General features: G+C 59.3%; 1 protein-coding gene across 8 annotated transcripts in view; it reads right to left on the minus strand.

The window, feature by feature from the left end:
• Nucleotides 1–857: 857 nt before the first annotated feature.
• Nucleotides 858–15,553, minus strand: part of TPCN2 (two pore segment channel 2) — a 35,950-nt gene continuing 21,254 nt past the window's right edge. For 2 of the 8 annotated variants that reach the window (XR_014836565.1, XR_014836568.1), the window contains exons 16-25: nucleotides 13,635–13,763; nucleotides 12,890–12,939; nucleotides 11,373–11,472; nucleotides 9,779–9,850; nucleotides 8,549–8,622; nucleotides 8,018–8,099; nucleotides 7,772–7,934; nucleotides 7,435–7,516; nucleotides 6,981–7,075; nucleotides 5,691–6,503 (exon numbers count right to left, since the gene is read on the minus strand). Coding sequence is in view for 4 of the 8 variants with exons in the window: in XM_021082688.2 (XP_020938347.2) it covers nucleotides 6,425–6,503; nucleotides 6,981–7,075; nucleotides 7,435–7,516; nucleotides 7,852–7,934; nucleotides 8,018–8,099; nucleotides 8,549–8,622; nucleotides 9,779–9,850; nucleotides 11,373–11,472; nucleotides 12,890–12,939; nucleotides 13,635–13,763 (846 nt within the window). In the remaining 4 variants the exon portion in view is untranslated. Of the gene's footprint in view, nucleotides 1,095–5,690; nucleotides 6,504–6,980; nucleotides 7,076–7,434; nucleotides 7,517–7,771; nucleotides 7,935–8,017; nucleotides 8,177–8,548; nucleotides 8,623–9,778; nucleotides 9,851–11,372; nucleotides 11,473–12,889; nucleotides 12,940–13,634; nucleotides 13,764–15,553 lie in introns of those variants that run through there. The other 6 variants (XM_021082687.2, XM_085009896.1, XM_021082688.2 and 3 more) reach the window with 5 other exon arrangements.

Raw genomic sequence — 15,553 nt, forward strand, 5'->3', positions numbered from 1 at the left:
TGAAGAAGAGATTCAAAGAGTGAGGACGACTTGGTTGGAGACAGGTTCTCGTTGCTGATTTGGGGGCCATGTGGTGGTGAACACAGGCAGCAGCTAGTTCCTAAGGGAAGCCCCCAGTTGACAGCCAGATAGATGGACGGATGGGTGGATCTCAGTCCTACAATCACAGGAACTGAATTCAGCCCAGAACCTGAATGTGGATGGAAGTGAACTCTTCCCCAGAGAATCTCGAAGGAATGCAGCCTGGCCAGTGCCTTGAGCTGAGGGCCAAGCAAGCCATGCCTGGATTTCTGACCTGCAGAGCTGTGAGCCGGTAAGTGGGGTGGGGGAGACGGGGGAGCTGCTGCATGACAATTTGATACACAGCAGCAGTAAACCAACACATTCCCTGTTCGAGCCTATCATCACGATTTTAATGAAATTCTAGTTTTTCTATATATGCTTTGAACATCTCTTGTTCAATTTATATTTAAGGATCACGAAAATTTTACTTATTTAAATAGCCTTTGATGGTGTCTTTTAAATAACTTGGGGTAGTTTGCTGTATTTAGAAAAGCAATTAATTTCAGTCCATTACTCTTATAACAAGCTGGAGTTTCCGTTGTGGCTCAGTGGTAACAAACTTGACTAGCATCCATAAGGATGCAAAGTTGACCCCTGGCCTCACTCAGTGGGTTAAGGATCCAGCATTGCCGTGAGCGGTGGTGTAGGTCACAGACAGGGCTCGGATTTTGCATTACCATGCCTGTGGCATAGGCCGGCAGCTGTAGCTCTGATTTGACGCCTGGCCTGGGAACTTCCATATGCTGCGGGTACAACCCTAAACCCCCCCCCCAAAAAAAACTTATAACAAACTATTTTGCTGAATCTTTACCATGTTTAATAATCTCGGCTTTTCGAGCCAACCCAACGTCCGTTCTCCCATTCCTGGTAATCAACTCCTCCCCCCGGGAGCAAAGTCTCCTGCCATGTCCCACCATCCTGCCACCTGCTGTCTGTCACAGGCGGTGGGGCGTCACTCCAGGACCTTGCTTCAGACGTGTAAGCACTCCCTTCTATTAAACCATTTGATGTCTCCAAAAAAATTGGCTTTTCTGTAACGACAATCATATCATTTGTGAATAGTTACATTTCTTCTACTGTTGTTTTTTACTTATGTATTGGGTATTAACGAGCTGGCCAGCTTCTCCAATGCAAGGTAGACTTTACTGTTCCCGATTTTAAGGAGCCCGACAGTACCATCTCCCCATCTGGAAAGCTCTTTCCTGGAGGTTTCTGGTCAGAGAGCATCCACAGGGCACCCAAGTGGGGTGAGAAGGGCACCACCTATGGCAGCAGCGATAGGAGACACTGTTTACAAGGGAACTGATCAAGCGAGTGCAGAGTGAAGGAGAATGGGACTCATTCAGGAAAAAAGTGCTTAGAGCTGTGGAAAGACAGAAATCAGAGGAATTGGTTGAAATTAGAGGCACTGATGTAATTTTATAGTTGTCAAGATGATAGGTAGATGGATGGATGGATGGATGGATGGATGCATAGATGATAGATGGATAGATAGACAGATAAGTAGGTAGGTAGCGTGACAGGACAGGTAAGTAGGTAGATGGATAGATGGATGGGTGGATGGATGGATGGATGGATGGATGGATAAGCAGGTAGATAGGCAGATGGATGGGTGGACAGATAGATAGGTGGTAGAGGGACAGACAGATAGATAGACGATGCATTCCCGAGCTCTGTCCAGCCAGGGAACCTGGGTCCAGCAGCACCTCAACAGCCCTGAGCGCACCCCACATCCACATCTTGGTTCCTAAGGCTCTTCTCACTTAAAGCAACAGAGGACCTGAGAGAAATGACTCATTCCAGGGCTGGGGCAAAGAAGGTACAAGAGGAGGTTAGAACACCTTTTCATGCCGGAAAGCAAAGAAACAGTCAAAGAATGGCAGGGATGTAGTCAGCAGTCACAAACCCTAGATGAAGGGCTCCCTCCTGGCCAGATGAGGACAATTGAGCATGAAAAGAAATCTAGCAACAGACGAGGCGCACTGAATAAAAGAAACCACGACTCACACAGATGGAAGCGGGGGGCGGGAGGGGGAAGAAAGTTGGGTAAGGGACAGGACAGTCACAGAGTGTCACAGCCCCTCCCCACGCAGTCACTGCGGAGGGAGGAAGAGTGACTTTGCGCTGAGCAGCCTGGCCACCATTCCTCACCAAACAATGAGACCACGTCAGCCACGGGGCAACTGAAACCGCATACCACCTGCCAGGGTGCACTGCTTCTGCGGTGTTCACGTGAAAGCCACAGAATCTGCAGCTCGCACAGAGGAAATCTCACAAAGAAACAATGGGGGGGGGCATTCTACACCATCACAGGCTGGTCTTGGAAAGTGCGGCGGTCACCATGCCAGACAGGACCTCGGTGCCTCCCCCGGGAAGGTGGGGTCACAGGAACCTTATGGGCGGGACCCCCACATGTGAACCGGGTCCTCCAGTCCCAGCCCTTCCAGGTCACGGTGAAAGGAGGCAGGTGGCACCAGGACGGAGGACCAGCTCACAGCGCAGGCTCCAAGCAGCTGGCGGCCCCGAGCTGGGTGGGGTAAAGTGAGACCCTCCCCATGTGGGAGCTACATACGCCAGCTGAGAGGACTCGGGCCACCCAAGCAGGTGAGGGGCTTTGGTGCCAGCCAGGTCCCTGCCTCACCCACGTGCCCACACACCCAACTCCCAGCCCATCAGTGACGCAGACCCAAGACCTGCTTCTCTCAGTATAGGCAGCCCTGAGCCCAAGCTTCAGTCCACAGGCACCCACACCACCCTGCCCCACCAGCACCCCTCTGCTGCCTGCCAGCCCTGCCCTCCCTCTCCCGCCACTCTTCCGGATGGGTGCCGACCCCATCTCCCACCCTCCCCCACCCACCTCGGGCCTAGCCCCTCCCCGGACCAGCCATGTCCATCCCACATCCTGCTGACACCCAGGCCATGACGACACTGGCCACTCCTCGAACCCTAGCCCAGGCCACAGGGCTCATCTGGCCACAGTTGCCTCCTGCCCCACCTCCTCCTACCTGGATCAGGGCTTTAGGAGTGTCCTTGACTCCTGCCACCCTGCTAGGTGACTCCAGGGTCCCGCGGGTCTGAGTCCCCACACCTCATGCCCAGCCAGAGCACTGTGGAGTGACCAGAGCCACAGCAGCAGCAGGAAGGTCCCTGGAGACACCCCCGCCCAGGGCTGCAGGGTGTACTTAGAGGTGTGAGCACGTGTTCTTTCTCAAATGCATCTTTGCCAGTGCAGCCCTGGAGTGCTCCTGTGCTCCAGAGCACCTTCCTGGGGACGGGGGACACTAGGAGCACGGCAGACCCCTCAGCCCTGCCCCCCTTGGCCAGCAACCAAGCCCCAGCCCAGCCTGGAGTTCAGCCCAGGTCCTGCTCGGACGAAGTCTTGGAGGCCGACATCATTCGACACGGGGAACTGACGTGGGACAGGTCACCCTCAGCTCAAGGTCAGAAAGCACCAGCACCAGCCCTGTCACCCGCTCCCAAGGGCAGAGCCAGCCTCTCTGAACAGTGCCGTTCCAGGGTCCAGCGCGGGTCGTCCGGAATTATCTGCCACGTGGCCATAAAGTCAGAGGGGGCTTCTTTGCACACAAGCCTGGGAACGGGCAGGTGGTGGACCCTCAGAGCCAGGACCTGCATGGCAGAGGGCACATCCCCCAGGAGAACCATGTCACTCCTGGTGGACAAACTTGTAGCCCAGTGAGGCCGGGCTCCCAGCCTTGGATCACAAGTGCGTGACAAAGGAAGCAGGTCTCCAGGAGGCCTGGGAAAAGCAATGAGCTACCCCTGGGGTCAGAGGTCCAGCTTACATGAAGTCAGGCATCTGCATCTGAACCAGCCACTAGATGGCGCTCAGACCTTGGGGCGGGATGGAAACTGCCCCGGGGCACAGTCACTGAAGCTGGGTATAGACCTACAGCTCGCTGCTCTGTAAGGGCCTCCCCACCCAAACCCAGCCTGCCAGGAAGGCAGCCTGCAGAGAGGCAGGTCTGGGAGTCCTCACTGTCCCCAGAGGCACCCGAACCTAAGGAATATCAGGTACATGCCCAGAATTCATAACCGTGCTTTGATACTCAGACATTGTCAGGGAGTTCCCGTCGCCACAACGAACCCGACTAGGGACCCATGAGGACGTGGGTTCGATCCTTGGCCTTGCTCAGTGGGTTAAGGATCTGCTGTTGCCGTGAGCTGTGGCGTAGGTCACAGACGAGGCTCAGACCCCAAGCTGCTGTGGCTGTGGTGTAGACTAGCAGATGCAGTTCTGATTTGACCTCCAGCCTGGGAACTTTCATATGGTGCAGGTGTGGCCCTAAAAAAAACAAAAAACAAAAAACAAACAAACAAAAAAAAGGAGTTCCCATCGTGGTACAGTGGTTAACGAATCCGACTAGGAACCATGAGGTGGCGGGTTCGGTCCCTGGCCTTGCTCAGTGGATTAAGGATCCAGCGTTGCCATGAGCTGTGGTGTAGGTTGCAGACACAGCTCGGATCCCCACGTTGTGGCTCTGGCAAAGGCCGGTGGCTATGGCTCCGATTAGACCCCTAGCCTGGGAACCTCCTTATGCCACGGGAACGGCCCTAGAAAAGGCAAAAAGACAAAAAAAAAAAAAAAAAAGACATTGTCAGAAGTTACAAAAACTGCAATCACAGAGGTTTCATGACATTTTAAAAGTTTTGTTTTTTTCCTTTTCCAGCCATGCCTGCAGCATATGGAAGTTCCTCGGGCCAGGGGCTGAAGCCCAGCCACAGCTGCAATCTATGCCACAGCTGGGGCAATGCTAGATCCTTAACCCACTGCACCACAGTAGGAACCCCTAGAAGTTCCTTTTAAAAATTTTTTCTTCTAATCCCATTTCCCTGACAAGCTGGGGAAGACCGAGATCAATCCCTGCAGTGGAGTCAGCACTTGTACCCTCATTTTCCCTTCGGTGCCTAGAGCAGACATCACTAATAGATCCCAGCACTGCTTCCCACAAAGATGCCCATCTATGGTGCATCACATGGCAATGCGGCCTGCCACACACTACTCACTTTCACTTCCCCCCACCCCAGCCCCCTCTGCCACACACCCCTCTGGACACACAGAGTAGGGCCACCATTGACTTATATATATATGTGTGTGTCTCTGCAAATGAGAAAAAGGTGTCCCTCACCTGGGGCAGACAGCCAGTGCCAGGACACACCTTGGCAGCCAGGTACCTTTGTGCAGTGCACAACCTATACAACCATACCTAGGCTAGCATAAGGCCTGACAGTTGTTTTCTTTTCTGTAATGCAAGCGCCCGTCTTAAATTTTGATTGCCGAGGCATCCACTTCAAAGAAGGCTATCTCACATAAACACACTGCCAGCCTCTCGATGAGATAAAGAGCCAGGCCACCTTCCTCCACTGAGGCTCCTTTTTTAGAGATCTTGATTGATTTTGATGACTGACCATTTGAGCCACTTTTTGCTTGTTTCCCTTGCTTTAATTTCCCGTTCTTATGTTTTAAATTCACCAAAAAAGAGTGAGCCCCTGAAACCCTCGGCCCCAATAAATGCAGAATCCCAGACCCACCCTCTCTCTCTCTCCATCTCTCTCCCTACCTATGACCTTGCTATGCAGCCCCAGGTGTGCTATGTAATTTCCAGGTCTTATAAGTAATAAAAACCTTTATTTTTTTTCAAAGTTTCCTGACAGTTGTTGCTGAAAGGCATCTTGCAGTCATAGCATGAACCACGAGGGCTGGTCCAACCACAACCCTGGTTTTTGACTGGCTGAGACCCCAGGGCCCGGCCCAGGGAAGCAGAACTAGAGCTGTGTCCACATAAGGATGACAATGACACCCTTGCTAAGACTTAGTGGTGAAGATGATTGGTTTTCTGACCCATAGAGAGACCCTCCCCCATCACACTCACACGAGCCATAAAATAATAAAACTCAGTCCAGATTCTTATCATGCAAAACCAGGATCCCCAGCTTAATGCCCCGGAAAGCTGCTGGTCAGCCTGTGCAGGCCTCACGGGGGCCTCTGGTCCCTGAAGGCCACCAGCAGTGAAGGCACCACGGAAGTTGCAGGGCACGAGGGGGAGGCCACTGCGTCGTGCTTTGCAGACTGTCTGACAGGTCCCTACGGAGTCCCCCTCTCTCCGTCTTTAGAAAAACACATCCCACGGAAGCAGCTCACAAAGGAAAGTGGCGTGGATGCACCCAAAGCCCCGGACATGGTCCTGCTGGGCATCGAACGGGCCCCGCATCTGCCCCTGGCTCGGGCGCTGCAGTGGTTCTCTCCGAGGGGAAGCCTCTCCTCCGGGGCCGCCGCCGCCGCCTCCTCCTCCCCGGGCCGCACCGCCATCCGCCGGCCCAGCCAGGAGGGCGCACCTGGACGTCACCTGCACAGCTGCAGGTGCGGGTGGTGGCTCAGCTTCTCCATCAGCTCCTCCTCCGTGGGCTCCTCCAGGACATCCCTGGGGAGTCAGGGACAGGATGGACCGGGAGCCACGGGCACCTCCAGGACAGCAGGTGAGCAGAAGTGATGGAAAGCCTCAGAGCTACGACAGGTACTGAGCGGACGCAGCAGGGGAGGGGGACACGGGGACCGGGGTCTGTCTCTGGGACGTTAGCACAGCACCCTTCAAAGCCCGGGAGACGCCGCTCCGCACAGGCAGGAACTGCTCAGCACTCAGGCAGGGAGGGCAGCGTGGCCGCCCGGGGCCGGGCCGCCTCTGCGACACCGTCACTCTCCTGCACGAGCAGGGGGACAACCTCAAGGTTACCTCGGAAAAGAGAAGGGAGGGGCTGCCGCGGGCCACCTGGCTACAGCCACCAAGAGAGTCCCCTGGAGGCCAGCGGAGCCTGAGACGGCTTCCCTGACGAGGGTCCCGGAGCCAGAGACAGCTCCCAGCCGGGTCCCAGCTCGGAGCCCCCCCTCCCCATCCACGCACCTGAACAAGAGCTCCACCGTCATCTGAGACGAGGCCCCCGAATCCCCCGCGAGAGGCTCTAGGTGACCGCGGCGGTCCCACTTGTGAAGAAAGTTCTGGCAAGCGGGAGAAAGGGATGGGGTGCCCGCAGGTGTGGGTCTTGCATGGAGCCAGCACCGTCCCCTCCCCGGGCCCCCTCCGCTGTCAGCCTGGCTGAGAAGCTCAACCTGGACACCGGGACCCAGGGCCCAGCAAGGCCCGCCAGGTCCCACAGGAGACGCCTGCTGACGCCCACCCCCACAGGTCAAAGGTCAGGAGCATTCCACGAGGCTCCCGGAACCCAGGGCCCAGGGCCGTCCCAACCCAGCACCAAGTTCCAGGTGGGCGGGCTGGTGGCTGCCCACTGCTGTCCCCACCCGCTCAGTGAGCAAGTCAGAAACTCCTGACGGGAAGAGCCAGGCGGAATCTCCGATACCTCCAGGATCAGAGCCAGAAACAGGTTGACCCAGACGACAGACGACACCAGCCACCACAGCACAAAATAGATCTTCGACCACCTGCGCAGACGAGGAAGGGGCCGCAACGGGCACCCGTGAGCAGAGCGTTTCAGCAGAAACCCCACTGGGCCGAGCACTGAACTTCAACCTGGCCCTTTAGGGACACTCAGCCAGCTGCCCGGGCACCAGGGCCAGCAAAGGGGGGCCGGCAAGCTGGTCACCTCCAGGCGGAGCTCCAGGAGCCCGGCTGTCACGGCCCAGAACCATCGTCCACACGCCCCATCGACCCCAGGAAGTGCCGAGCCGGGCGCGCACCCCACCGGGAGCTGCGGCTGGGGTGTGCAGAGCTGCGCGGGGCGGGGACACCGGGAAGACAGCAGGACAGGGCCACTCACGGGCCCACGAAGCGCTGGAAGGCATCCAGGAAGACTTGCCAGTTGTTCACAACCATCACGTTCCACAGAGTGACCAGGGCAGCCTGCGGGCACAGACACAGGGTCCAGGAGGCCGCGGGAGGCGGGGGGCAGGGGCACCCCAAGGAGCAGGGGCCGCGGGACTCACAGCAAAGTCGTCGAAGTTGTTGGCCCAGTACTCCAGCTGCTCGTAGCTCCCACAGGGTGCTGAGCCGTTGTCAGGGGCCAGGCTGAGGGAGCACAACACGGGTCGGTGGCGGGGCAGGGGCGGGACGTACCCCCGGGCACCATGGCACCGCCTCAGCCCCTGCGTGAAAAAGGGGGGGATGCCCCCCGGACCTTGGAAGTGCCACGAGGGCAGGAAGGAGGGCACACCCGGGAGAGTGACCTTCCCGAGGGCAGCCAGCCTGGGGAGCCCATCGGCCCGACAGCTGGACCTGCAGGGCCAGAAAGGGGCACAGGGGCGGGGGCTCCTAGCAGCCACGGGAAACACCCTGAGCGCAGAGTCTAGGGAGGGAGGGCTCCTGGCAGGAGGAGGGTGGGAACGCAGGGTGGGGGAGAGGGGGAGGGAGCCAAGGATGAAAGGGGAAGCCGGAGGCCCCTCCTGGGGCGCTGAGCCCCCCACGCCGCTTCCCAGGGCCCCGAGGCGGTCCCTTTGCGCCCTGAAGCCCCACCTCACCTGCTATTTGCAGGAAGCACGACGACGCCTCGGAACAGGCTGATGCCGATGATGGCGAAGACGTAGTAGACCACCTATGGAGATGGGACGCCCGTCAGCGCCCGAGGACAGAGCCTGCGACACCAGGCTGGCACGGCCGCCGCCCCGGGAACACCGGCCCAGAGGGAAGGGGGAGGCGGCGTTGCCAGGAACAGCCCCAGAGATACAAGCGGGCCCCGGGATAAGAGCTGAGGCGGGGCCCGGGAAGCTGAGCTGTCCACCCTCCCTCCAGGGGGCCAGGGAAGGCATCAGGGAGCACGGCGGGGAGCCGGCCAGGCCCTCCGGGTGAAGTCCCTCTGCTCTCCCCACAGCCACCAGGAGGTGCCCAAGAGGCACCACTGGGCAGCCTTGTGCCAGCCAGAGGAGGGGCTGCTGGCCGCCCTGACCTGTCCCTTACACAGCGGGGGCAGGGGCGGGGGGTGCAGGGAAGGGGGACAGGCTCCAGGGTCACCTGCCCCCCTCTGGGCCTCCGTTCCTCCGCTGCGCAAATACAGTCTCGGGGAGGTGCCAAAGCAAGGTTCTACCTCAAGCCCGTGACAGGCCCAGAGCGCCGTGCACCGCGAGGGCCCCTCCCAGGGGCTCCCCACCCCACTACCCCCTGCCCCCAGGATCAAAAACAAGACAAAACTGCTACAGGCAGCAGCGTCAAAGCAGCAGGGCTTGTCACCTTATCTCCTGCCTGCCAGGTGGCAGTGCCTGGAGCAGCACCCAGGCCCCCAGCTCGCACGGCCCTGCCTGGCTGGGCCACAGTGAGAAGCCAACAGCATCCGGGGGAGTGGCTGGGGACATCACGGCTGTCTCCGCAAAGGCAGCTGTGAGTTCCCCAAACCCCTCTGAGCAAGGACAGTTGAGCACGGCCGACCCGGGCCCTGTGGCTCTGGGGGCCCTGATGCCTCGGATCTTTCGTCTTCTCAGTAAGGCCCACAGCCCAGAAAACGCGAGGGATTCAGCAGGGACCGTGGGGTACCTGGCCCAGGAGGGGTGCAGGCGGGCGGCAGCGCCAGCCAGACCAGCCTGAGGTCCTCTCTCCTGCTCCCTGTCCCCACCTGTGCTGTACCCCAGTCACCGGTCGCTGCGCTAACACTGGGACCCTCCTTCCTAAGGCCACCAGCCTCCCAGGAGCTCCAGCGCCCCCATCCAACAGCCCGGCCCCGGCTCCCTCCAGAGACCAGCGCAGGCGGCCAGACTCACCAAGAGGATCCCGCCGAAGGCCCGCATGTTTTTGATCAGGTCCAGGATGGTACTGGCCACCACGGCCATCAGCTGGGACGGGGAAAAGCACAGCCCCATTCCTCCTGGTCCCACTGAGGCGACACCACCCCTGCCCACCACCCGGCCCTGACCAGAAAAGCAGGACGGGACCAGAGACCTCCTGACCACACGCCTGCACACACACCCACAGCCATTCACACACCCCACCTGCACACACACCTGCACACACACAGCCACCCGCACGCCCCACCTGCACACACACACCTGCACACACACCCACAGCCATTCACACACCCCACCTGCACACACACCTGCACACACACAGCCACCCGCACGCCCCACCTGCACACACACACCTGCACACACACCCACAGCCATTCACACACCCCACCTGCACACACACCTGCACACACACAGCCACCCGCACGCCCCACCTGCACACACACCTGCACACACACCCACAGCCATTCACACACCCCCACCTGCACACACACCTGCACACTCACAGCCACCCACACACCCACCTGTACACACACACTCAGCCACCCACACATCCAGGCACACTTATACCTCCATGCCCACCCACACGCAGACACCCCCACCCAGCCAGCCTCAGGGGAAGCCACAGTGTGAAGCCTCAGCCCACGCTGCCCGCCCGCCCGCTGAGGCCGAGCCAGCTCCTCCCTGGTCTGGAGGCTCCTCAGAAATGCCAATGGCGAGTGAGGGGGTTGAGACAGGGGTCTCAGACCCGGCCGAGAACCTGAGCCCTGCAGAAGGGCTTTCGATCAGCCCTTCCCCCCACCTGACTGCTAGATGCTAAGAGATGGAACCCCGCTGCACGTGTGCGCGCGTGTGGTTACAGCACAGACAGGCACACGTGCGTACAATGACTGCACGTACGTGTGAGCAAGTACACAAGTGCCCTTATTTGTGTACACCACGCAGTCGTGCCTGTACAAGTTCCTATTATGTGTGTGCAAGTGTACGATTGTATGTGTGTGATTACACACGGGTGCATGTAACACTGTGGGTGGTTACGTGCATGCATGCATGTACTCGTGAGTGCACTGAGTGGTCGCCTGTGTGAGATTACACATGTGTGTGATTACGCGTGTGTGACTGACTGTGGTGTGAGATGACGGATGTGTGGACATGTGATCACACATATGATCACACGTGTGCTCGTGGGTCCGTGGGTGACCATGTGCCCTGTACACTGTATGTGTAAGCATGAGTGTGATCACGTGTGTGTGCATGCACAAAGGCCTCGGGCAGCAGCCCCCTCAGCCCCCAGGATCCCCACACCAACCTCACAAAGTCCAGGGGCCCCAAGGAGCACAGGGCCGCCCCTGCTACTGGCCGAGGGCCCTCACCCGGGTCCCACCACCCCCACTCCCGTCCTCACCCACGAAGCTCGGCCCGACGGTCCCCTGCCTCCCACACGGCCCCAGCATCACCGGCCGCAGTGCAGCGGGGGTGCCCTCCCAGAGGGGCCCCAGATGGCAGGCGGGGAGGGCAGGGCGCGTGCTCAGCCCCGGTGCCCGGCAGGCGGGCGCAGGCGCGGGCGCGGTACCTTCATGCTGGGGATGATGCGCAGGAAGCGGAAGACGATGAGCATGTTCGCCAGCCGGGTCATGTCCCACAGCGACAGCAGCCCCAGCATCTCTGGCTTCCTGGGGGCGGCAAGGTGAATACAGGACACGCAGGGTCCAGGGACAGACTGGAGGGGCCGCCACGGGCCCGCAGCAACCGGCCAACGGAGCAGCCAACCAGAAAAGCTCCACCATGACGCCCGCAGCCCCGGCCACGCACGGCAACACCTTCCAGGGCCCGCGCCCGCCGCTTACACGGGAGGCCACGGAGTTCCAGACGCCCAGCTCAGCTCCCAGCGGAGCCAGGAGACCTGGCCTGTGACCTGGCCCCATCCTTGACCCTGACCCCTTGACCCTGGCCCCCTCCCCTAGGTGACCTTCATGGCCTTACCATGCTCTTATTGCTTTTTCTTTTTTTGTTTTTTTAGGACCGCAGCACATGGAGGTTCCCAGGCTAGGGGTCCAAGGGAAGCTGTGCCGCCGGCCTACACCACAGCCACAGCAACTCGGGATCCGAGCCGCATCTGCGACCTACACCACCACTCACAGCAACGCGGGATCTTTAACCCACTGAGCGAGGCCAGGGATCGAACCCGCACTCTCATGGATGCTAGTCGGGTCGTTAACCACTGAGCCACGACGGAAACGGCACTGTGCTCACCTTTCTGTTTAAACCCATTCTCACTTAAAATGTACCCCCCCACACACAAAAGCGCAATGCTGGCTTTAGCGGACTTTAAAACACGGTGAGCCGGCCCCACAGCTGCCGGGCAGCGCGGCCCCACTGCACGTCGGGTGAGGACGGCGGAGTCGCGCCTGTCTGCTGCACCCAGACAGGCTTTCTAAGCGGCAGGAATCTCACCCCATCCCTGTCTCAGGCCACCCTCAGCTGCTCCACTAAGACAAGGCGGCCCAAGGTACCAGGAGACTAGGCCACGTGAGTGCAAACTGAGCACGCGTGCTGGCTGGGGCCGCTGTGCTCTGGGCCGCGAGACCCCAAGGCTGCCACGAGCCACACTGCAAGGCACCCTGGACCAGAACTGAGGGCTGCGGGGCCCAAACGCAGTGCGAGTTCAACGAGCCCCACCATCAACAGCGAGGTGTGACCCCAGGCACACAGCTTCTGGCCAGAAAGGGGCCCAGCCCCATCCCAGTGCTCCCGGGTCCCCCAGCCCTCAGCCGGGGCCTCCCTGCTTCAGGCCCTAGCACTCCTGTGACCCGAGTCCGTCCTGGGGGGAGGGGGCTGAGTCCAGGCCCTGGGACCCGTGTCCGTCCTGGGGGCAGGGGGCTGAGTCCAGGCCCACAGGGGCACGTCCACAGCTCCCTGCCCCAGATCCGGGAGCAGTGCCACCTTCCTACAAGGTGTTAAAGTCTCCCCAAGAGCAAAGGGAAAGGGCCTGTCCCCAGAGACCCCAGCAGGGCAGGAACCGTGGCCAAGGCCGGGCGCACACCCTTCCCCGGGGCTGCACAGGCCTCCCCGGGTCGCCCAGTCACTTACCAGCCCGGGTGTGGGAAGTGGTACGCGGCCAGAGTTGAGATCTCCAAAACCTTTAATCACAAAAAACCAGAAGCTCGCTACAGCAGGCTCACCCCGACACACTGTCCCCAGAGGGGCTTCTGGGGGAGAAATCAGAGCCCCGCGGTGGGTGCCACGTGGGGGAGGAGGACACCACGGCCCCAGGGGTCGGGCTACACACGTGGAGGGCGGGGCTCCGGAAGGGCAGAGCCTGGGGGGGCAGGAGAAGCTACAGGGTCAAGGACAGGCGGGGTCAAGGCCCTCCTCTCAGCCGCCCCCTCCCCTCCTGGGCCCACGGCTCTGACCTCGCAAATCTGAACACACATGACATCAATATCGCTGCTGTGACACACACACCGGGCACGACCCCTTGCTCCCCTGGGCTCTAGGTAAAGGTTTCCTGAGACCCCCCAGTGCCTGAGACCCCCCCGCCCCTCCCTCTCCCACACGAGGCCCCAGCGTCCCGAGTGGGGCTGGCCTGGCCAGAGAGGGCAGTTCTCGGGGTCGGGAGGGGGTGCACAGCTGCGGTGGAAACCAGCCTCCCGCAGCCCCGCCACCAGCCACCCGCTGCTCAGCCAGGGGATGCCAGCCCCTCTGTGACCAGAGGCAGGAGCCCCAGTTCCTGTGGCCCCCTGGTGCCCAGGGGCAGCTGAGAGACACGGTGCACAGCCGGATGCTGAGCCCACACCGCCCGCCCCGGAGGCCCGGCCCGGCCATCTGACTTTACCAGCAGGACGATGGTGAGAAGCCCGTCAAACACATTGCTGGGGGAGGCCAGGTACCCCAGCAGGCCCAGGGCGAACACCTTGAGCAGCATCTCCAGCAGGTAGTACAGGATGAAGACGCAGTTGAGGATCTGAAACGGAGAAGCAGCATGGTGTTCAGCTGCCGGGCTCTGCGACCTGAGCCACGGGCGACAGGACCCAGGTGGATCCGCGCCGCAAAACCCACCTCGAGGCCTGGCACGCAGACAGCCCTCCCCCTGCTGGGCCACTTGACCCTCCTCCCCCTGCCACCCTGCTGCTCCCCTCAAGAACCACCCCTCACACTTGGCCACCTCCAGCACCCCCTTCTTGGCTCACACCCTCTCCTCGGGTGACCTGTACCCCATTCAAGAACAATTCACACATCTGCACCCTGAGTCCAGGCTCCTCTGGCCAGGATCCCACAGGCCCGCGCCCCCCAAAACCCCAGCCCTGCATGTCCAGGGCCCACGCCGTCTCTATGCTGGCCGGGCCAGGGTCACCCTCCCCCTGCCTGGCCCTGTTCTGCCACAAGGATCACTCCCCACGGTCACCACCTGAGCCCCCTGCCCCCTGGTCTCTGCCCTGGATGCCTTGGGAGGGGGGTCTCAGCCTCCCTCTGGTCCAGGGATAGCAATGCTGACACCATGTACCAGGAATGTCACCACCCACCCTCCAGGCCGATGGAAACTCCTGGCTCTCAGAGCGCCCCCCTGGTTCCGGGGGAGGGGGTGTTTCAGGACGCCTCATCATCAAAGGTGGTTTTTTTGGAGCCAGTAAGTAAAATACCCAGTAGCTTGTCCCTCAAAGGGGGCCACGGCGGGGGCGGGGGAGAAGGTGTTAGACCTTGCCCAGCATCCAGGCTGTATTCTTGTCACACCCATAAAGATAATTGTCAAAGGCAGCAGGAATAAACACTTCTGACTCTGCACCACAGCAGTTATCAAGGGGCATAACATGATGGAATTCTGCAAAGTCACCCCAAGAACCCTACGTGGCACCGATCTCATCTGAAGTCTCTCATAAACAATCAAGGCCACTCCAGTGCTCAAAAAAACTAGTGTTAAAAAAAAAAAAAAAGATAAAACACAGGTCAACGGTATCCAATTTGACATTTGAAAAGAATAAAAACCAGCCACCTCTGGAGCTTCCGTTGTGGCTCAGTGGTCAACAAATCTGACTGGGAACCATGAGGTTACGGGTTCAATCCCTGGCCTTGCTCAGTGGGTTAAGGATCCGGCGTTGCCGTGAGCTGTGGTGTAGGTCGCAGACGCGGCTCGGATCTGGCATTCCTGTGGCTATGGTGTAGGCTGGTGGCAACAGCTCCCATTGGACCCCTAGCCTGGGAACCTCCTTATGCTGCGGGTGCGGCCCTAAAAAGGCAAAAAAAAAAAAAAAACAGGCACCTCTGCAATATGTTAGTCATGCAAAGGAGCTGAATCCTTCCTGTTGTATCAAGAAAAAAAAACTGGAAAATAGAAAATTTGTTTTCCTTTAAGTGTAAAATAGAGGAATTTCAAATAGCAAGTGAAGAAAGCTGTTTTTAAAATTTTGATGCTAAGTTTTACTCAACGTGTTGAATACACATGACTTTTTTTTGCTTTGCTTTTTAGGGCCGCACCCACGGCACATGAAAGTCCCAGGCTAGGGGTTGAATCAGCCTACACCACAGCCACAGCAACGCCAGATCCGAGCTGTGACTGAGACCTACACCACGGCTCACGGCAACGCCAGATCCTTAACCCACTGAGCAGGGCCGGGGATCGAACCCGAAACCTCACAGAAACTAGTCAGGTTCATTACTGCTGAGCCAGAATGGGACTTCCAACGCTGAATATACCTGACTTAAATGTGTGTTTTTTTAATTAGACAAATCAAGCTTTCCTTACATAATTAGAAAATA

The sequence above is a fragment of the Sus scrofa genome, chromosome 2 (assembly GCF_054392235.1).
Source record: "Sus scrofa isolate SSC_HxYL_T2T_F1_AM1 chromosome 2, Sscrofa_HxYL_maternal_Yorkshire_Landrace_v2.0, whole genome shotgun sequence".
NCBI classification, from domain to species: Eukaryota; Metazoa; Chordata; class Mammalia; order Artiodactyla; family Suidae; genus Sus; species Sus scrofa.